The 22,105-nt window shown below is 44.6% G+C and overlaps 1 protein-coding gene across 7 annotated transcripts in view; it reads left to right on the forward strand.

Moving 5' to 3' along the window:
* Window positions 1–22,105, forward strand: part of cald1a (caldesmon 1a) — a 50,195-nt gene that overhangs the window by 20,041 nt on the left and 8,049 nt on the right. For 3 of the 7 annotated variants that reach the window (XR_011078033.1, XM_068586552.1, XM_068586556.1), the window contains exons 1-9: window positions 3,243–3,361; window positions 4,446–4,531; window positions 12,045–12,182; window positions 14,146–14,590; window positions 14,678–14,710; window positions 14,799–14,909; window positions 16,348–16,454; window positions 17,758–18,025; window positions 19,644–19,781. Coding sequence is in view for 6 of the 7 variants with exons in the window: in XM_068586552.1 (XP_068442653.1) it covers window positions 4,455–4,531; window positions 12,045–12,182; window positions 14,146–14,590; window positions 14,678–14,710; window positions 14,799–14,909; window positions 16,348–16,454; window positions 17,758–18,025; window positions 19,644–19,781 (1,317 nt within the window). In the remaining variant the exon portion in view is untranslated. Of the gene's footprint in view, window positions 1–3,242; window positions 3,362–4,445; window positions 4,532–12,044; window positions 12,183–14,145; window positions 14,591–14,677; window positions 14,711–14,798; window positions 14,910–16,347; window positions 16,455–17,757; window positions 18,026–19,643; window positions 19,782–22,105 lie in introns of those variants that run through there. The other 4 variants (XM_068586554.1, XM_068586555.1, XM_068586557.1 and 1 more) reach the window with 3 other exon arrangements.

Below are 22,105 nucleotides of genomic sequence, written 5' to 3' on the forward strand. Positions count from 1 at the left end.
CATAGCCTGTTCACTTTTAGCTCTATAAGATTGGACATTATTTATTCTTTATAGAATCAGCTTTCATTTTTTAACAGTCACTTAGCATTTAAACCTCCTGTGTCATCTATTCTCCAAGGTAATTCAAATTATTTCTGAAAACCCAAATGGCATGTGACTGGTAAAAGAGTAGAAGTGGTTCATGAATTCTCTGACATACTGCCGCAGGTGGACAACATTTCTTTTCTTCCATTGATGCAGAGACTAGAAAGACCAGGCTTTGTGCCAGTGTTGTGCCCTCACATTCCAGATACCTGGAATACCTCTCTTCACCTGGACACCGGCACAGCTGTGACTCCAGAGCTGCGAGACAAACTCCTCTCCTCTCCTCAAAGAGCAGTGTGGTCCTCTGGAGGCCGAGAGGAGAGCAGCAGTAAATGTAGCGTGGCTGTGTTTGCTTTAAAATCCCTCCTCTATAAACCCAGCAATGATGCACCATTTGTTTTTTAGGGTGTATGGACACATATAGTAAGTACAGACTGTAGTGTCTACTGGCTCTACTCTTTCACTTTTTACTTTAGATAAAAAATCAAAAGATATAAATAACCAGAATTAAAATTTACAATGCTAAATCTCAAATGTTAGCATGCTCGCAAACTAATTTATCATGGTAAAAATTGTTAACATTTTGCAAAACATTAGCATGCTAGCATTGTTATGGTGCGCGTGTTAGCTTAATGGCGTCACGTCAGCAATCAACTCACGAGCATAGCCTCAAAAAGCTGCTAGCGTGGCTGTCGACTTTTCTCGTCACAGTTGTAAACCGTTCGCACTCTTGATAGGATCATGTTTCTTGTGAATTGATGATACGTGGAAAATGTTTGTCTTTGTTACAGAGACGCCACCTTCCAACTTGTTTTTAATTCTAATAAATAGCTCTTTTTGAACTGTCATAAATGTCACTTTTATTTAAAACCTGAAACCGTATGTAATTTGTGACTGAGCCTCGTAAACCACCAGCTGCAACAAGTCACCATTGTTCTTTTATTTGCCAACCTCACAGCTGGCGAGCACGTAGCTAGTTTTTACTTGTTTATCTTCACGTTAATTCTCTTTATTCAACAAGCAAAACATTCGCTGCACACAAAAAGGGATTCAAAGGAGGAGTCTGTCACTAGCATGTGAATGAGTAATTTGGAGGCTCTTTCAAGTCTCCGCCGCTAAAATCAGAGGCTAAATAGGAGCATTCCTCGCATAGCTCCTTCGACCATAATGTGGAGATTAATGTGTTTGTCTAAAGGTTGTGAGGGGATAGTTGCTCTGAGTATCACAGTAACAAATCTGAGCAGAGAGCTGCAGTTTTTTCCTCTCGCAGAATGCTACGCCAGAATCAGGAACATTTCACCAAAGCCAAAAATAGACGTGCGTCTGGCCCATACTTATTCTTCAGCCGTACTCCCAGACTGTTGCTTGATCTGCTTTGTGCCTCATTTGGCCGATAGGGGCCCATTGTTTTGGTGCTTTTAACTCGAGACTTCGTGAGACGATGGAGGCTTTATAAGGTGGTGTAATCCCAGTGGCTGTCGGGATAATATCAACTTGGCTTTTAAGGCGTTTTAAGAGGCTGGCGCTTAGACACTGGGTCCTGTGCCAGGGTCTGGCAGTCTCGACAGGTAGTAATTTGACTGGTAAATGTGTCATTATAGCCATTGTAGATGGTTGAGGCAGACAGGGAAAGAGAAAGAGGGGGAGGAGGACAGAAAAGAGAGAGACAGAATAAAAAGGGGGGGCGGGATGGACGGATGCTGGATTTTCGAGATAAATAGTGGAATAAAAGGACTGATGCAGCGCAGGAAGGAAGAAGAGGTTTTACAGTGGACAGGCTAAGACAGGCTAAACTTGTAAAAAAAAAAAAAAAGTCTGAAAATGTCACAAACTTGTGACTTCAGGTTGCTCAACTTTATGGAATGCTCTCTCTCTCTCTCTCTCTCTCTCTCTCTCTCTCTCTCTCTCTCTCTCTCTCTCTCTCTCTCTCTTTCTCTCGTTCTGCCTCTGTTAGCTTTTGCAAAGTATGGGTGGTCCCTTCAGTGATATACACAACAGTTGCATTTCTACGTCTTACTGAGGGCCTTGTCTGCGAGCCACAGGCTTCCTCTTCTGCCCGACGCCTGGTGTGTTCTCTCCCATGTGGAGACAAGACAATGTGGCTGTGCAGCGCTCAGTCTCGCTTTCATTGAACAGACCTATTCATACATAATTTATCTGCTTGAAAAATATAATTGTCTCAGGTTTGTTATTCATGTGAGATCTTGTCTAAGTGGTCCACTCGTTGATCATTTTGTTGACAAACCACTTTTATTCAAATTCTCTTGTAAATGACATGTTTTAAATGTTCTATATAATACTTTCTTCTTTTTTTTTTTTACAAAACTAAACGCCAATTAGCAATCTTCTCAGCTGCATAAATCACGTACTATTTGCAATAATAACCCTTAATTTATATGCAGCCGTGCTTGCATTACTAATAGCTTTGTCTTCCTTGGCGTCACTGGTTCTAGGAAGTATATGATTAGACTCGTGACGTTTGGGGGGGCCTAAGATGCCGATTCCCTCCAAAATCCTTCGTTTCACAGACGACACTTAGAGTGCATCTAAACATAGAGAGTGAATTTTTGCGGTGTTTAAAATATCCCTCCTCCAAGGCTTTAACGGTATAATGGAGGGGGTGGAGACAAGTATGTGTTTACTGTACAAGCTCGCAGGGCGGGAGGAGACTGAGTGAGAAGATGCAGCGGGGAGGCTGTGGGTGAGGAGGGTCCCTCGGAGTCATGCTTTCTTTAAACGTTTCATCTTGTGTGTTTCCTGTGTACATTTAGACGTGCTTTGTGGGAAATGCACGCACACAAAACGCTGTAATGTTGCACCTACATGCGTGTGTATACGCAGACACATATACAGATGTGCGTGCACACACGTAGGCTCTCTTTGACGCCCCTGTATGCCACCGCAGATGAAAGAAAAAGCATGCTTACACAGGAAGCTAGGAGTCGTGTCCTAGAACCCGGTTTAGCCAAGCTCTGACATGTATATAGGTAAACAACACAGGAAAGGTTTGCAGTGGAGTTAGGGAGAGAAGGAGAGACAGGACGCGAGAGGGCGGGGGGTAAGTTTGAGGGGAAAGAAGGAAGGAGGCCACTGAGGGATGGAGGGAGGGACGACTAGCAGAGAGGGGAAGGAAACAGGCATTTGCCTTTTCTGTCAGCTGGGAACGGACTGTGGGAGACTGTTGCTTCACGTTGTAGCTCCGTGTCTGTTTGGAGAGAGCATCGTGAGAAGCGGGTATGGTGTGAAGGAAAACACATTGTTTGAAGGCTAATTCAAGGTACGACAGCCGAAGTTCTTCCTTTTTGTTTCTCCAGAATTGTTGCACTCTGCACTTTGAAGCTGCTCATTTTCTGCCATGCTTTCCTACTCGTGTCATACAACCACAAAGGGTAAAGTTGTCTTCCCGGTGCAACTTTACTCCGTGCCGTCTGTTTTGTTGCGTGAACTGTCACGCACCTTTTTGTCTCCTTCCCTCAAGTGCTCAGCTCGAGTGTGTTTACGCTGCTCCTGTGTATAGAAGATGTTGCAGGATGGGAGGCTCTGCAGCTCCTGGGTGGTCTCGGTCCTCACTGTCTCATATCCTAGTGGGGTATTTTTAGTGAGAGTTGCTGTTAACTGATTGAGTTAACATCCTGTGTTGGCTTCTCCCTCCTGTATCTCTGCTCCCTTTTTTTAAAAATTCATTTTCTGCCTCATTCCTCTGGTTTTCACCAGAGTTTGTGGCCATGGCTTTCAGTCTGGCAGTTGTCCCCTATGGCTGAGGCTTTTAATACTCGAGAACATGGCTGCACACACACACTGTGTTTAAAAAGATGGACTGCACTCAAAGTTTTAATCCTTAAGATTGCAATCCTGGTTGATTTGGAAAGAATCGTGCGAACAGAAAGTTTAATAGCGGTTAGATATGACAGCAAACACTCACTGAGCAGCTACTCAACTATTCTTGTTTTTGGGAAGCGTTGATGAAAACATCCTCAAAATGACAGTTTTGATGAACAGTTGCGCTAACCCCCTTGTGTGTCCTGCGGCTGCTTCACAATAAAAGCCTCTCACACGCCTTTAATATGAAGCCGCAGCGGTTGGATGTTCCCTTTGCATTCGCAGAAACATAATACAGCTGTGATATGGCTGTAACGGTAACCCTGGATAAAATGCACGCCTCATTACCTGTAAATCCCTTGTGCGTTTTAATACGTACAGTGTGACTAGATAGCAGAAAACTAAGTCTTCGTTTGACTGGTGAACACATATTTTTGCCCTCTAAGGATGCGGAAATGAATGTGTTCCCGTCTTTCTTTCCTCTCAGCCTTCCTGAAACTGACTAAATAAAAGTGTCTGTGTTTGATGATGTCATCCCTCAGGGCACAATCATGGAGGAAATGGACTTTGAGCGCCGCCGGGAGCTGAGGAGGCAGAAGCGGGAGGAGATGCGCCTGGAGGCCGAACGGTAAAACCCGTTTGCTTGTAGCTCCTTCGCGTTTGCAGATTAGTTCTCCAGGATTATCCAGCTAACTCTGTTTTTTTAAAAGGCAGTCCTCGACTAGGGATTCATTAGGAGTTGTAGGCACAGAACTTGTCACTGAAGATCTTACTACTTAGGTTGTGTGAAGCTGAGGGAGCAGCCTTCGTCGTATAATGAGGCTCTGGTTGTCAGCGCGTATCAACACCTCTGATGTTCATGCCAAGTTGGAACAGGAGGGAGCCAGCTTTAATGGCTTAGACCCTCCTCTAAGTCTTTAAAAACATTGCTCAGCAAATATTGGCTTCCTCTACACAGGCTAAAAGAAAAAAAATAGAGTTGATAAGAAATCTGATAAGCAATGAGATGACCTTTAAGTGGGAATGTTCAATCACGTTCTCCCTCCCCCTTTCCAATTTTCTCTCCCGCCTTGTGAACTCTCTCTGATTCAATGGAAGAAATTGATTAAGTTAAAGTTCATTTCAACAAATTGATTGAGGCAAGTGCAGTAATCAAATCTGGTAAAAGGGGAGTTTTATTGTGAGAACTTGACACAAAGTGTGTGCCAAGGAGGCTTTCTATAGAGCCACTTTCACAAAAGTCTCTCCATGTACACCGGAGCCCTTCCAATTAGCGATGAGCTTGATGTGGATGCAGATACTGGCCAAGGTCACTCGCCCGTTTGATGTATCTGTGAGAAGAGTTTTGTGAGAGCCAGTTGCTCCATCGCTGATGGAAAAACAAGCTGACATAGGTTTGACCACTGAATGCATAGATGTTTCCCTCTGATAATTCTTCTGCGGCACAAAGAAGACGTGTGCAGCAGTTTACCGTCATTGATGAACAGCGCTCTTTGCTCAAGGTAAAATTGCATTTCTTCTATAAAGGAAATCTGCAGAATTGTGCACACCATGCACAATAGTGCAGGAGATATATTAGGTGATAAAATAGAGGGTTAAGACATTGAGAAAGCATACGTGTGCTGTATGAATGGTGACAAGGTTATCTCCACAGGGTTATTACATGGAGACCAATAAGAGTCTTTTCACTCGTCTACTTATTAATTTGGGTAATGAATAAAGCCGATACAGCTACGTGACCAATAGTATTGCTCAACAGCTTATCAGAGAAATAAATCAGCTAATAAGTAACAAGAAATTTCAGTGCATAGATGCCAACGGTGCTGTGTAGCCATTAAATAGTTGTGCATATCTTTTTGTAAGTCCTACATACATACTACTTCAATGGCAACTTTATCTTTATCTTTGTCACCTCATCATTTTTGATAGCTTTACATAAACTTTACATTTGATGGCTTTGTATCGCTGATTTGGAGTAACAGCTATTCATTGTTCTGCCTCTCGGCATGCTTTTAGCTTTTACTTCTTTGAGAATTTTTACGCCTCATTTCCCCAGATGCATTCGAAATAGCTGATTGACGTGAAGGTTAACGCTGTTGTTATGTTTCATGGCTTAAAACCCCCATAAAACCCCTGCTGCTCGAAGTATTTATGCAGTTTTGGTGTGTTTATGATACACGGAGAAGATGGAATTTGGCAGAAAATGTAGACCGAGAAGGGCCTGCAGAGATGAGGACTGTCTGACTGCAAGAGAAATGGACCGTGATCGAAAAAGAGCATGAGTTGTAAGCGCCTTTGACGCGTACATTTTCAGCTCGGCAGGAGTTTGTTCATGACTGTTTATTTGGTCCAGGGAGCAATAATTTCAACTGGCAGGCGACACGCCGCTCCTGTTATTGATGAAAGATTACATCTCTGCACTGTTTCCATTGCTGCCAATATATTGAAACAATCAATATTTACATGCCCCTCTTGGTGGGACTAGTCAAAACCACATGTTGTCTCATTGGCCGGCGTCCATTCAACCATCTCTGGGCACGCTGTGAGAAGACGGAGCGATGCAGGGAGAGTGTGGGGTCATAGAATAGTGGCGGTGGGAATGCCAAATTCCTGGCTATTATAAGTGTTTACTGGCCAGGTCTCCATGAGCTGTTTCCTACATGCTGGGACAGTGAGGTTGTCCGTGTGTGGGAGAGTGCGCGTGTGTGTGTGTGCGTGTGTGTGTGTGTATTTGTCCTATAGTCTGTGTGAGTGTGCTATGCATATGCATGTCAGTGTGGTGCGTGTGCATGCATTCAGATATTAAGTTAGCCGTGCATGCGTGTGTTGATGTGTTTGGATCAGCATCAGGTGATGAAGGTTTTTTTTATGATCTTCAACTCCGTGTGTGTGTGTGTGTGTGTGTGCGTGTGTGTGTGTGCGTGTGGAGGGAGACCAGCCAAGCCGTCCCTGTTCTGTCTTACATCAGCCTCGGTTATAGTTGAAAATGATTGTTTACATAGAGGTGCGCAATTGGCTTCAACTCACTTCTAGTTCCTTTCAGTAAAGCCACACACACACACACACACACACACGCATGGTTTTCTGCTCTGCATAGACTCACACTCTCTCATGCTCGTCAGCTCCCTTGCTCATCAGTCCTATACTGCGTCTCTGTTCAGTGAAACACACGGGAATGTCTCGACTGCCTCTTTTTTTTTTTATTTCCAAAGAGAGCACATGGATGTGGAACTTTCCCAGTCAATCAGTGACCAAACCAAAGGCTATCTGCTTCTGCTATAGAGATAGTCGCATTTTGCGACAGTGATAGTAAACGTTGTTATTGCTGCCTGCAGCTGGAGCGGTTCATTATCCTAACAGGAATATTAACACATCGCACATAGATAGAAACCGCAATGGTGAGTCATCCCTGTTGTATGTCGGAGCAGTTCAAGCAGTTGTGAAATATTTTAATTTGCTGCAAGTTGGATACAATTAATGCCACTCTAGTCGCTGCATCAGGCCACACACATAACCCTCGTAACACCACGACTTGTCGTTTTGAGACATTTTCTGCGGTTTTCAGGCCCGTCCACTCATCATTCTGACGAGGCTGTAGCTTCCTATTCACGGCACAGACATGAGTGCAAGCAATAGACTTGTTTCCTTCAATTAAATATATATATATATATATATATATATATATATATATATATATATATATATATATATATATATATATATATATATGTATTAATGCTTAATGAAATTAATTCAAGACATTGCCAGATTCACAATGTTGATCTTGCAAGGCTTTGAATTTCCTCTTTGATGTCCTTTTTAGGAAGTGTCTATTTTTGACGTTTGGCATTTTCCTTTGTCTCCTCCTCCTCCTCCGTCTTTCTTGTCACACTCCGTCTCCTCCTCTCATTCGGTATGCGTCCCCTCTATCCTCGTCTTCTCTCCTGGGTGTCACTGTCTTTCTTCTCCTTCTCCTCCCTGTCATCACCCCCCCCCCCCTACCCACATCACCCTCCTCATCTTCTTCCATTTTCATTCTCAACCATTCGCCCTTCCTTATTCTCTCCTGATCGTGTTCTTCCACATCCTGGTCCCTCTTCCTCCCTCATCCGATCTCCTTCTCAGTCTCCTCTTCCTTCTCCAGCTTGAGTACTCTCCCTCCACCATTCTCCTCTTCCTCCCATTTCCCCTGTTCATTCTTCACATCTGGGCTGCCCCCCCCCTCCTCCCCGAGGGACCAGGACGGGCCGAGGAAATAACACCCATCCTCCGCGAATGAGCCATGCCAAACAATCCACGCCCCGGGTGAATGGACCCGGTCCTGCATCATAAACCTGTTGGTTCTGTCAGGAAGAGAGAGGGAGGTGCAGATAAAGGGATCGAGAGGTTGAGCCACGTATATATATGTCATCTTCTGACTCGAACAGTCAGCCTGGAAAGGAGTTACGCTATTGCTGCTGATTTCTTTGAGATCAATCTGACTCTTTTACTCCCCCCACAAGCAGCGCAGAATGCGATATTTTTGTTTTAAATGCAGTCATGGGGAATTTTAACATTGTGTATTCTTGGAGGCGGCCCAGCAGAGCACAGGGTGGGGAAGAGAGACAGACGGGGTATGTTGTGGTTCTGCGGGCCGGCAGTAGGAAGGGAAATAGTCCAGAGGGGCCGGCGTGGGAATGGGTCAGCATTTCTAACAGTGTAAGACGAGCCCCCACCCTCTTTCCCTCTCCCTCGCCATCCCTCACCGTCCCTCACTTCTCTCCCCTTCCCCTCCCCTTTTGTTCACAGCAGCTTTTCTTTTGGATCTCACTCCCTACTTTCCTCCCTCCCTTCCCTCCGTCCTGCTCCTCTTGAGGAGGGGTGAAGAAGTCTTTTCTCATGGGCTTTTCCCAAATTGTTTTCACTGACATTTCTGAGATATTTTGCTGTAAAGCAAATATTTGGACATATTTCTCCCTAATAGGCCGGCTGATGGCGATATTTTGGGCGCTGCCGCTTTACAAGCGAGTTACTTTGTGGATGCGGACGCTTCATTGCACTATTTAGCAAAAAACTGGGAATTTATGCACATGTTTGACAAGTCTTTTAGTTTCCTTTTCAGCTGTAACATTGCTGCCTCCCGGAAAACTAAGTGCACACTAGCTGTCAGACAATACTGTGCATTTTGCTTCCCTTACATGCGCACTTTGCATCTGGGCATCTGTTGCATACTATATTCTGACAGAGCCACATATCTAAAGTTTATATCCGTGGCTGCACATCAGTCTGAGCAGGAAAAGATGTCGTGTAGGATCAAACCTGTAGATTACTCCTTTAACCACTATCGTGCACGCCCTTTCCTTTTCCCGCTTTTCATTTCCCACTTCTCCTTTGTATCCTCACTCTCCATTTCACTTGCTTTTTCTCCCCCCCCCCCCCCCCCTCCCACCCCCTCCGATCCCCACTTTCCACCTATCTCCATATTTCTGTGTCAGTATGCTGATAGAGTTTGGGGCCTAGGTAAGGAAAGGGATATTAAATCAGGGCTTTGGTTGTGTACGCGTCTCTCGCCAAGGCTGTGATTGACAGGAATGCTAATTCAGCTTTTAGGAGTTTGTTCTTCTCTCCTACTGAGGAATCTTTAACCCTGAGATTGTCGTCTTCGCCGTCACCAAGGACTCTTTAGTTCCATTTTTAGCTGTTGTCTTTCTCTCTTTCTCATGACATTTGGTGCTGTTTCTGGGATGGCGCGGCCCTTTGGGAGTAAAGGCAGTTGTTTCGCAACTTTTTTTTCCTTCTTATTCTTCACAGAACGAGTTAATGTACTCTCTACTGCAGGGGAACTCGATTGAAGTTGATGGAAGTTGAAGGAAAAAAAAAAAGACCTGGGAGGGTACATTTAAAGCAAGACCATGTAACTTATGAAAGAAAAAATAACACTTTCTTCCTCTTCAAAATATAAAATTATGAGGCAAGCAAAACACTTCTCACTTTAATTCTCACGGGGCTTCGTGTGTTGCAGCCTTGCTTGGTCTGATATGACCCGTAGCTCATTGTGGCTAATGGAAGCTAATGTTAGCAAACCTCGTCAGAAAGTCGGCACACCGACAGTAAGAATATCGATCCTGTCCTCTACTTGTGCGTCGTCATGCCACCTTTCAGCATTCACCATAAAGCAGTGTCTCTGTAACCTGTGAACTCAGTGACAACGTTAAGGCTGAAAAGGATCTGGATGAAAACAGCTGAATTGTCCAGAACTAAGCACACACACACACACATGCACATGTGCAAATCATTGCCTGACGTCACCGATGTCCCTGTCCCGTAGGCCCATCTTGGGCGTGAGCAGATTCATCTGCTCCGTTATGACAACAATCCTCATCTGAGAGGAAGAAACCGGGGCGACGGGAAAGAACAGTGGAGGGGGAAGGAAAGGAAGAAGGAAACTGTTGTTCACAAGCTGTAAAACCTCACATAAACCAAAGCAGCTTTAGCTCGGCTCACCACACATGTTGCAATTAACATGCAATAGCACGCTTTGCTGGCCGACCTCAAAGGCGGCGCTGTGATGTCAGGTAGCTAGGCATGTGGTTAGCAGTGGGAGTGTAAAGGTCAGTCGGGGCAACACAGATCAAACATGGAGCTGAGTTCATAGACGTCAGGCGGTCAGAGAAGCAGCGGTCTGGGAGCCAATTTGATACTCTAACCGTCGTTAGATATGCACTTTTTATGATTCTGTGATTTATAATACAATATTAATCACACTTCACTCTTTTGGGTGTAGCCATTTCCTTAAACTTGCCTACTTCCATTTCTGGTTGACGCTCAGAGTTTCCCAGGGTGACTTGGCCCCAGAAAAGGCCTCAAGTCGTTGCTTTCAATCAAATGTAAGAACATAAGTATACAGTAGCTCACTAGCCAACTAGATTGTGAACAATGGAGTTGTGTTGATGATTGTATGCAGCCGCACCCTTTACTTAAACCATGTCTGCTTTAGATTTTGCGCTATCCAGGATATGGGCGGTGTGTTTTTACAGTGGATTTATCCCCGTTAATGGCAGAGATGGAGAGAGAGTAGGAAGAAGTTTTCAAATTATTCGCGTCTGATGCAGAAAACAGATTTTTACCTGCGATATGTTAGACCTGGTGTAGTGTGCGCTCAACCAGCATAATGAGGAAAAATACATCACTAAAAGGGAACAGAGTTACATATGGCTGAATACTGTACAGAGAATATAGGACATGTATGTTTCTGCCCATATCGCTGCATTTGATACACAGCAGCAGCCGGTTAGCTTACGTCTACAGGAGGAAAACAGTTCTCAAAAACAAATGGATCTAAAGTGTAAATGTATTAATTAAGCTCACAGGATGTGATGTGTTAATTGAGACGTTTTGGAGATGCTCGTCGGCAACGTTTATTTGGCATTTGGGCAGAACCATGGCGATGTTTCCTCTCGCTCCCTGTGGTGTCATATTTTAAAGTACAGATATGAAAGTTCTATTAATCTTCTAATTCTCTGCGAGTGCATTTCCAAAAAGTGTGAAACTGTTGTTTTTAACAGGGAAGGTGCTGAAATGGTTGTCTCAGGCAAAACTGAGGTTGTGTCTAGAATTTCATTAAAACAAAGAGGCATTATCTACAAAACAAAGCTCCCTCCACGTATCTCTAAGTTGTTTTGAAACAAGAGATTTTTTTTTTAAACCCAAGAAAAATGTGATTTCTCGATTTAATATTCTATCACATGCTTTGTAGAAATATAAACTTTCAGGCCCGTTGTTTTCATTGCGCAGACACACAGCAGACCAGTACAAGTTGTGGGCCCAGCAGCTCTGTTTCTCTGGCTCCATCTTATCCTCAGCCAAGCCATGTCTCCGGACGGAGCTTTTATCAGCTCGTGGAAACTGCAGCCGCGATAAGAAGTATTGGTTGTTGCACAGCTGACAGGTCAGCTTGATAGGAGAGAAGAAAAGAAAGGAAAAAAAAAAAAAACTCAGCCCAAATCCACCAGGTTGGGTCACTGAGATGATTACAGTCCAATTTAAAGAATCGTTCACTTTGAAGTTTCTGGTCGGGAGCTAAATTGAGGAAGGAGAGACGGAGGTGAAGGGTTGAAAGTTGAAGCTGTGTGTCCTCACAGTTTCCGTCCTGTCTCCCACAGGCTGGCGAGGAATGATGATGATGAGGAGGAGGCAGCCCGCGAGAGGAGGCGCAGGGCACGCCAGGAGAGGATGAAGGGCAAGGAGAGTGAGGAGCCCAGCGGACAAGCAGACAGCCCGGTCATGACCAACAGCCACAGGTGACACACATATAGCAGCACGGCTTCTGGCCGTGACAAATATAAAGTCAGCGCCCAAATTGGGTCCAGCTGAGGAAGCAAAAGAGGGAACGAGAAAAGGAGGAAAACTGTCACTGTAATATCACCCTGCCCGGTTTTAGTCCTGTTTCCCTGTAAAAAAAATGTCAGGACAACTCGGAAGAATGTCCTCAAAACTTATTTCACAACCTGTGCTTTAAAAAGAGGACAGTATATTGTCGTTTTTTTGACACTTATTTGAAGAATTCTGGGAGGTGGGAAGTTTTATTTTTTCATAAAACAATTGAGACTTCACTGAGTTTAGTTGCAAATGTGAGATTTATTGTTCCAAATGTATTTCTATATTTTTTAACTCTATTTCAGATGGAAATCATTTAAAAAGTAGCTTCATAATTTCTGGCAGGCAGGTATACATAGATATTTTAGCACTCATATGACAACTGACATACAATGTGACAGCATCCAGCTACAACAGCGGATCTAGTAATCATGAACTGGGCTTTTTTTTTTTCCTCTGTCACTACTGTAGGTAGTAGGGTTGTTAGGCAGACATGCTAATCTTAGCAGCTTACATTAGAGCAGATAAAAAACACATTTTTATTCAGATTTTGGGGGGTTTTAGAAAGACAAAACAACACCACAATCCAAAACAGCGCAGTGCACATCACTTCAACAAGTGGAGAAATCCTCGGCGCGACAGGTCTGCTGTGCTCAGTTTCGTTGGCAGCTGATATATTGTAACATTGTCAGGTGTTATGTGATGGCTTTCTGTAAATGTGCATCCTTTATTACATTTAAATCAACCGATTTGACAAAAATTGCACTTTCTACCAAGTCTCAGCTGTCAAGTCGACGACAGACTCATGATCTCATACCTATCCGTCAGAAAGACTGCCATCGGAACAAAAGGGGCTAAATATCCATTTCCATGCCTTTTTCGAGGCCGTTGGATCAATCGTCTTGGCTCCGGTGGAAGTGGTGGGTTGCTCTGACTTCTAGCAACACAGACAGCGCTTTGTGGACATGAGTTTTCCCCCCTCTATGAGCTCAGAGATACATCCTGGCCCAGTGAAACAACAAGGGGATTGTGCAGCAGGATGCCGAGACAGGACTCCGTGTTAAATATCCATTGTCAATTGAGGAGATGCAAGGATAATGTTTGCCAGACTCTGAGGTCAGAATTGTATCAGTCATGCCGGAGGAGGAGGGAGGTGATGGTATTTGGTGGATTGAAAGCGTAAATAAATACATAGTTTTTAGCCAAGCGGATAGTCAGTTGGACAGGTCCAGACTTAAATATAAAAACAACTATTTGGCAGATTGCCGTGGACTTTCGTACAGATTTTCTTGATTCCCAGAGGAGAAATCGTTTTGATTTTGGTAAATCCTTGACTTTTCCTCTTGCATGTACAAAAGAACTATTGAGGAAGGATGACCATGTAACTTGACACGTGGAATCTAAGAGAAATACACTCATTTTCTGTTTATTTTTTAGGCCTGACCAATAGTTTATTTTAAAGAATATCTGTGGTGAAGGCCTCTCAATACAGCCATTTGTCAGCATTCTCCACATACTGGCTGGATGACTGACCCATGTGGCCGCTCTTTAATTTCCTTTTGCAACCCAGAGGAGGTCTGCTTGAACATTGTTGCTCCTTCAGCACCTTTTTGGGGGGTATTAGTGGAAAGTCACAGTCGTGCAATGGATCACCTGCCAAACAGTTTGAGACGCTTCACTGCAAAATGCTTTTGTTGAGTTTTGGGAATAAATATGTTTTCTGTCACGTCCATTGTTTTCCATGTCGGCGCTCTCGTCCTAAGTGAGTCAATTGGAAAATCGTGTGTTTATTTCAACAGCCGGCGTCTGCTGCTGTGACCTCGAGGCTTCTTCATCTTGAGCAGAAGACCCCACAGTGAAACGTCTGTCTCCTCTCTCTCCTCCTAGTGTGACGGAGGCGGTGTCTGTGAGCAGCTCCTATGGCGGCGGCGGCAGCGGCGGAGCTGAAGACGAGGACCAGGCCCTGCTGGATCGCATGGCCAAACGCGAGGAGCGACGGCAGAAACGCATGAAGGAGGCTCTGGACCGACAAAAGGAGCTGGACCCCGCCGCCGCGGACGCCGACGACGGCATCGTCGTGGAGAAAAACGACGCGGAGGAGGAGAGGCCGCCCTCCTGGCGTAAGGGTCGCTACCGCGACAACGACGACGACGAGGAGAAGACGGAGGCGTACAGCTCAAGGAGAGAGGAGAAGAAGCGAGAGGAGCCGAGGGAGGAAGAAGAGGCCGCTCCCGGCGGCGAGGAGGAAGCCGATGAGGGTGTTGAGGAAGAGGAGGACCCGAAAGTGGAGGTGGTGAAGGACAACCCGAGAATGTCTTACATGAGAGAACAGGTGAGTCACCTGGTCATTTATTTCTGCCATTTATTGTGTTATCTCGGTCACTGACAGTCGCTGCAAATGTAACGCTTGTTTCTGTAGGAATCAACCGAAGAACCTAACATGCAAAGCAAGGTATGGTGTTTGATTTGTTCCCTTTCCTCACGCTACGAGCCAATCACGGATCTTCCTTTCAAAGAACTGCTATAAACCTTTTTCGTAGGAACTCGCTGAAGAAGCAACACATTCAGTAGACAGGGAGGTTTCAAACCGAGCCGAGTCCACCCTTTCAGAGGCCGAGGAGGATGCAGTAGCATCAGAGGAGGCGGAGGAGGTACCTGAGGATGATAATGTAGATTATTCTTCAGAGTCCATGACTCTCATAAATGAGTCTGAAGAGGACAATGAGGTATCTGAGATACTGCACTCAGTGGATAATGAGGTATCATTCACGTGGTAAGCTTCACGGTTGAGGTGTGATGCACAGCACAGAAAGTCTCTCTGGGTAACTTCAGTGTCTCGATGCGTCTTCGAGGAGATGTGCAAACTGAAATCTTTCCAGATTAGGCCACAGACGAATTCTTTTAATAAGGCCGTCTTGTTGACTTGTGATTTACCTCGGAGCCAGACGCTGAAATTACCCAGACACCCCGTGTCGTCACAGTGTGGCTTGCACCATTTGCAAACTGGCGGTAAACTGAGCCTACGTTTTAGTGGTCACAGTGTTTTTCTGCATGTCTTCCATCTGCGCGATGAGAGCAGCAACACAGACTCCACTCCAAGGAACTCTCTGCAGCCGAGGAACATAATGCAATTTAAAATAATAAGTGTGTTTACTGCAAAGAGACATCAGATCATTGAGCCATCATATCAAGTGTCTACTTACAGTCAAATGTTTTCCAGCAGGTTCATTTTAGAACCCCTCAAATGAGAAAACAAGCAAACCCATGATCTGATATGAAATGGATCAATAGGGGCTTGTTGAACACAGTGCACATGGATGAATGTAGACTTTGCAGTTTGACGCCCTTATGAACTACGTCAGCATTTTATTCAGTCACTCTAGGTCTGTCCGACCTGTTTCGAGGAGCGCTTTTCCCCTTTCAGATCTGTTTCAAGATCCTTTGATAATGCAAACAAACATGCTCAGAGACACTTCATATTTCTTGGCTCTTTTCACGTTAAAATACATTTCCTGTAACATTTCTTATTCCTCAGAGTAATAAAAGAGTGCATTTTTCCTCTGTTTTTGAGCTGACGTGCTCTTTAAATCTCAGATTAATGCAGACCTTATTACAGTTAGTCATAAAAAAGACTCCTTGTGATGATTATGTTAAGTAGGTCCACCAGCTCAGCCTATGATGTGTTAAAAATGCATCAACTGGTCAAGACAATAACACAAATGCACCATTGGTGCTACAGGTTAATAATATATGATGTTTGGAAGGCTTGACTGGCAGTGTACATAGTGGGCTTGGACACATAATGATTATAATTTATAACCCTTGAATGGTGTTTTCGATGACGGTCAGAGATAGAAAATATAGAGCGGGAGACACTCCCATGGTGATCACATGTTAGGTAATCCTGTCTCAGTAGTTATTCTGGAGTGGACGCTGTGTTATGCGATGTTCTGTGTTATTTGGTTCGGGGTGTGCTCTCGTGCTCGTTCTCATTCGGCATCCCGCATCGTCACGCGCCCGGCTCCGCCCATTCGGCCTCACCCACCAGTCGCACCTTTGCTCACTGTCCCCGGGGTTGTTTCTGTGCAGGTGAATGAGAGAGGCTGGGCCCGGGAGGAAGAGAGGAGGCAGAACGGAGGGCTGCACGAGGAGGAGGCGACTCCCAAACAGCTCAGGAAACCTGAGAGGACTCTCAGGTACACGGACACAATAACACTGGGGACCGCCGAGTCGGATGAATTATTCATTAAACTCCGTTTTCAACAAAGTTCATGTCCCAATTTATTGCCAAATAAAAATGTGTGCCCCAAAAAAATTATTCCCTGAATGTGATTAGCCCCATAGCTGAAATAGTACGATACGGATGCTTTATATCTTTTTTTTCTCCACATGCATTTTCAATATTTTCCCTCCTGGCTGATACTCATTTCATTAAATAAGATAAAAACAAGATTTATCGGTCATGCATAAAATAATTTAGTATTTTGTTTGAAAATGCTTTTATTTAGTAGCTAATTAGATAATGAAAGATGAAGTACATAAATTCCATTCCCACATTATATTAGCAGTAAAACCGGGCCGTCAACCTCCGGTCCTAAAACGTGAAGCCAAATCTTCTTCAATGCAGCTTGATGCTCATTCACTAAGTTATGATCCTATTTAAGCTAGGAGGCTACGCTGTAGGACGTGGCAGGTTTCTACCTCGTGTTGTCCAGTCTGGGAGTTCTTCATGTTTTCATCTTACATCTCACTCTTTCATAGTGTTTTTTTTTAGCTTAAGAAAGCTAACTTGAACATGTTGGCACCCAAAAAAATGTATTTTTCAGCGTTCGGTTTTATGTAGCTCAAACCCTCTCGTGTCTCTTTGGTCGGAAAAAAAACAAGATGGCGAAGACCAAAATGTCTTTAAAATCATTACACAACCCATAGGGTGACGTCATGGTCCATGAGTAAAACATAAAGACATATTATTATAATATAATATTGAAATATATATCGACAGTATGCTGATATATCAGTGCCGAGTGTGCACACTCGTGTCTGCACTTGACCTGTTGTGGAAAATCCCTGCAGTAACTTGATATTCCTGACACGGTCATGAGAGAAGCTCATGTGACACAACAACCAAAGCTCACCGTTTCTTTACAAAGTAAGATCTCCAGAAGTGTGAGGAACGTACACACACACCTGTGAGTGTGTGAGCAGCAGTGTGTTTGGTCACCTGAAGTTAGTCCCACTGGCTGACATTCAAGATGTGCTGTAACATTATCTTTGCAATGGTGATTGCTGGTATTTGTATTTTGTGTGCACATTTGGTTCCGTGTGTGTGTGTTTGCTTGTCCATGAAAGAGACAAGTCCTCGTTTTAAATATTCAGTTTGTATCAAATGTCAAGCGTTAACCTGAATGTCAGCCAGCTTTGCTCGCTCCTTCCACAGTCGTTGTTCCCGCTGCGACCCGCATTGTGTGCTCTGACCCGCGTTTTGTGTGTCCGTCCTAGCCGCGGCAGCGTGCGCTCCCCCGAGGTGTCCGCTGGCGACGACCACGACGACGCCGCCCGCCTGGAGGCCGAGCTCAAGCTGGAGGAGCTGAAGCGCAGACGCGACGACGCGGAGAGCGAAGAGTTTGAGAGGATGAGGCAGAAGCAGCAAGAGGCCGAAGTCGAGCTGGAGGAGCTGAAGAGGAAGAGGGAGGAGAGGAAGAAGGTGCTGGAGGAGGAGGAGAGGCAGAAGAAGCAGGAGGAGGCAGAGAGAAAAGCCAGGGAGGAGGTAAGGAAGCGAGTCAGTCACTTTGTAGATGCCGTTTGATCAGTTCGGCTCTGACTGCCTGTGTCACTACTGTCCCTTTTACCCAGTTTTTTTCTTTATATTGAAACTCAAATAGTCCTTTTTTGTTGTAAGAAATTTAAACCATAAGAAAGCAGGGAGCGTGCAAAGTTTCAAGCGAAGATTCAAGTATTTTTTCTCATTCTACGGGCGCACATAACACTGGTTATGCGCCACTATTGCCATTTAAGACACGCAAACTAATCCTCCACATTTGTAGCCGAGGCAATTTAGCGTAGCTTGCTAATCGGGACTGATTTAAGATTTTGTGGGGGGTTTTTTTCCTGTGATTTCAGTCTAATTAGTTTCATTTATCGCTCTTTATTTCTTCTCGTTATATCTTCAAATTTCACAAGCTAGGCCCTTTTCCCATTTGTTTTTCATCACCGCCACTTCCATGTCGATTTAGCCTTCACGCCGGCGCGAGCTGAAACGCATGCATCACACCACGGCGACGTTATCTCGCCATACTTCGCCGTTATCACGACTCGAGCTATTCGGGTCCCTATCTCATAACTCATGCATGTCATTCCTTCAGCCACCTTTTTTTTCCATAACAACCTCATCATTATGTATCTCAAATGTGATAACCTCCTTCTTCCTATGTGTTCAAATTTGTATTCAGCCACGCAGCGTCGTCCGGTTTCCCTTTCATCCGCATCGTTCTGAGGCTCGGCGTTCTCACTGTTGCCCCGACTGCTCTTCTTTGTTGATCTCGGTTCTGAATGTGGCGGCCCGTCTCTCGCTATCTGCCCCCGTTCTTCTCCTCTTGTGTGATGTTAATGAGGCCTTTTGGTTTGTAATTAAAAGATGGCCCAGAGATACAGAGGGACTAATTAACCAAGACAAGGCTGCTGGAGTAGGGTGACACACTGCCAAGCACCAGCCCTTTTCTGAATACAGTACAAATGGTTCATACAGTCATTGTTTTTTTAAGAAAAATGTTGATAGTCTGCTTGTCTTAAGCTTTCCAAAATAGCTGGGTTTTTTTCCCTGAGGCAACTGTAAATAAGAATTTGCTCTGAGTAATTGAATTTGTTTCTGACCTGCTTCATTAGATAGAGTAAGTAAATCAATTAGAAAGTGGCACATAGCTATTGTGTGGGTTGGCTGCATTCCTGATTGTTGGTTGTCTGTCATTTTGGCCGCTTATGCTGTTCAATATAAAAACCCATACACCACAGGAAAGTCGTTCAAATGTATACCCAGTACATGAAAGATTTGTGCATTTGCTGCTCACAACACTCTGGGTCTGTCAGTTCATTCCAAGGGTAAATCCACTTGTGCATAGGAAGCCAGCTCGAGGTTTCCAGCAGCAACAGTGGTTTGTTTAGAGTAAATACAGGAGAAATGTTAGCCCCAGCAGCAATACCATGCATGGCTGGGCAGGCAAAGAGCAGAGCGCCACCTACGTGCAATGCTCCAATGCTACACTCACAAGTTCACCTGTCAACTCCAAAGATGCCGCAAAATAATAATACAAATGTTTATCAATGATTGCAAACTAAATGCATTTCTGATATTGTATCTTGAACTGCCTCAACACTGTGTCTTTTCTCAGGAAGAGAAGAGGAAGATGAAGGAGGAGATTGAAAGAAGGAGAGCCGAGGCAGCTGAGAAGAGACAGAAGGTGGAGGACACTATGGACGGAGAGGGCAGACCCTTCAAGTGTGTCAGCCCTCGAGGCTCCTCTCTGAAGGTCGGTCCGCCATTTTTAACCTCCAACCTCTTCCCTGCGATCAGCAGAAGAAATGTCAGTCCAGTTTTTTTTTGCCGGTTGACTTTTTTAACCCACATGCTCACAGTTATTTTTATTAACTATGAAAAAAAACTGGTGCTTTTTTTTTGTCTGTTTAAAAATCGGTCCAGTACAGTTGTCAGCAAAAGGGAGTCAATATAATAGTTCTCCAAAACTTGCAAATCCCACTCATCCGGCAGTGCAGCAGAGCTCAAGCTAAACATTCAAAATATTTGGAGAGATTAAGAGCCAGATGACCCGCTCCTGCCCTTCTCACCTCTTGTAGCTCTCGGCAAGTGTTATCTGACTGAGATGAAGGCGTTAAGGAATAGAAAGACCCTCAATGAATTAGTGGGAGAACTGTGGAGAAAAGAAAAGTCAGCTGCTGCCAAATTTCTCCGTATTTCTTTTCGCTTATCACTTTGAAATCCTGCCGACTGTTTGTCACGAGAAACGCTGCAAGAGGAAAAGCAGCTCGACTCACACCGGGAGTGTGGCCCTCCCCGCCTCACCCAAAGATAAATGTTTGTCACGGCGAAGGAACGTTTAATCAACTCAAATGTGAATAAATGTTTCCAGTGTTGCCAAAAGTCAACTCCCACACGCAGAAATTCGAGGGGGATTTTCAGCCAGTGGAGAAAATCTAATTAGTGACAGTTAGCAGTCATATCCATCTGGTCTGTCCTGGTGAGACTCCAGATCCACAGCTGAAAACAGGCCAGAGCTCAATTCTAATGCTCCAGAAGTTATCCCTACTTTCTGAAACTGCAGTCCAGTATTGAGGTTAAAACGGATGCTTCTCAACAGTGAATTGGTTTTAAATGTTGAGTTAAAATAAAAATACATAAAGGCTACTGCTACAAAATAGGTTTGAGGATGAACAACTAGGTTTAGGTGATTGTTTTAATTTTCTTTTGGTAACCAGTAGTCGTTACCAATAGCAGGATCGGATGCCTCTGATGCTGGATCAGGTCACAGCTCGTAAGATCATTAACGCGACACACTAACAACAGCTCCACATGTTACTAACTACCCGATCCGCACGGCCGCGCACGTGCAACTCTCAGCAGAATGAAAGATGCAAGATAGCTCACTCTTTAGCCACTTTCACCAAAAAATAACAAATAGTGTACAAAATCAATGACGGAAGCTAACGGGTGAGCCGCCTCGCTTCTTTCTCATCTCTGCTTTGAGAGTTGCTCATGTGCAGTACAGATCAGGCGGGTGCCAGTGGAGAGTGTAACGTTAGCCACAGCTAGCAAAATGCCCGATTTGGCCAAATTTGACACCGGTAACTCCGTCCAGATCAACAACGAGGTGTTTTTAACACACTGCTATTGGAACGGTACTCTGTGTCAGCTGAGGTTCAGGTTCAGCTATCGAAAAATCTCCGTTCGTTATGTCACAGCACACCAGAGAAATGCTAGCATGTACGACTGAGCTGTTTTAGGAATGTGATGAAGTTAGTTTTTTTGTAAATAATGTTCAACTGTAATTTCCCACCATGCTGCACTGGCCTCACAGACACAACTTTACTTTGTGGTGATGTTCACTGTAGGTACAGCTGAGTTGGTGTGTGTCTGTGTGTCTGTGTGTGTGTGTGTGTGTGTGTGTGTGAATTGTTTCTTTGCCGTGTCACCCTTTATTTGTTTTAGTTTTTGTGACACTGCATTACCATGCTCGGTCTTAAAAACCAGTCGACAGTCGTTTTCCAAATTGCATGCATGCCGTTGTCTTCGTCATTGTCTTTTGCTGCTGACATATTGTGTCTCCTGTTGGGACTAAAAACATCAACGACAGTGCGACATGCCTCGATATCAGCAATCGCCTCCCGGTGGAACACACGGTCCCAGGAGCTCGCCCGCATGCTATCAGCAGTAAAGCAGCATGACCCCGCTGATAAAGCCCCGTGTTCTCTGGGAGAGAAGGACCGAGCGACAGAATGAAGGACAGGCTGCTGGGATGCAGGAAAGCGATTAGGGTTAACAGGATTACTGTAACTGCGTTCGGATGGCTACGGCTCTTTAAAACGCGTCTGAGAATGGGGAATTTCCTGTCAGGGGTATTTTGGGAACTCCCACATTTGGTAGCAGCCGAGCGCAAGGTCCCTTTTCACAAAGAGAGCAGAGGGGGAGTGAGCGTTTTCTGCGGTTTTGTCTTTTGTCTGTCACATGTTTTGTTTTTTGTGAGGGTCTAAGGAACGTCTTTTTTTTTTTTAAAGAATATCATAAACAATCCTCTGAGACTCCCACAGTCCAACAGCATATTGGGGGAAAAAACTTGCT

Source organism: Clinocottus analis, unplaced genomic scaffold, assembly GCF_023055335.1.
Source record: "Clinocottus analis isolate CAN_PGR_092001 unplaced genomic scaffold, fCliAna1.0.p SCAF_20, whole genome shotgun sequence".
NCBI lineage: Eukaryota > Metazoa > Chordata > Actinopteri > Perciformes > Cottidae > Clinocottus > Clinocottus analis.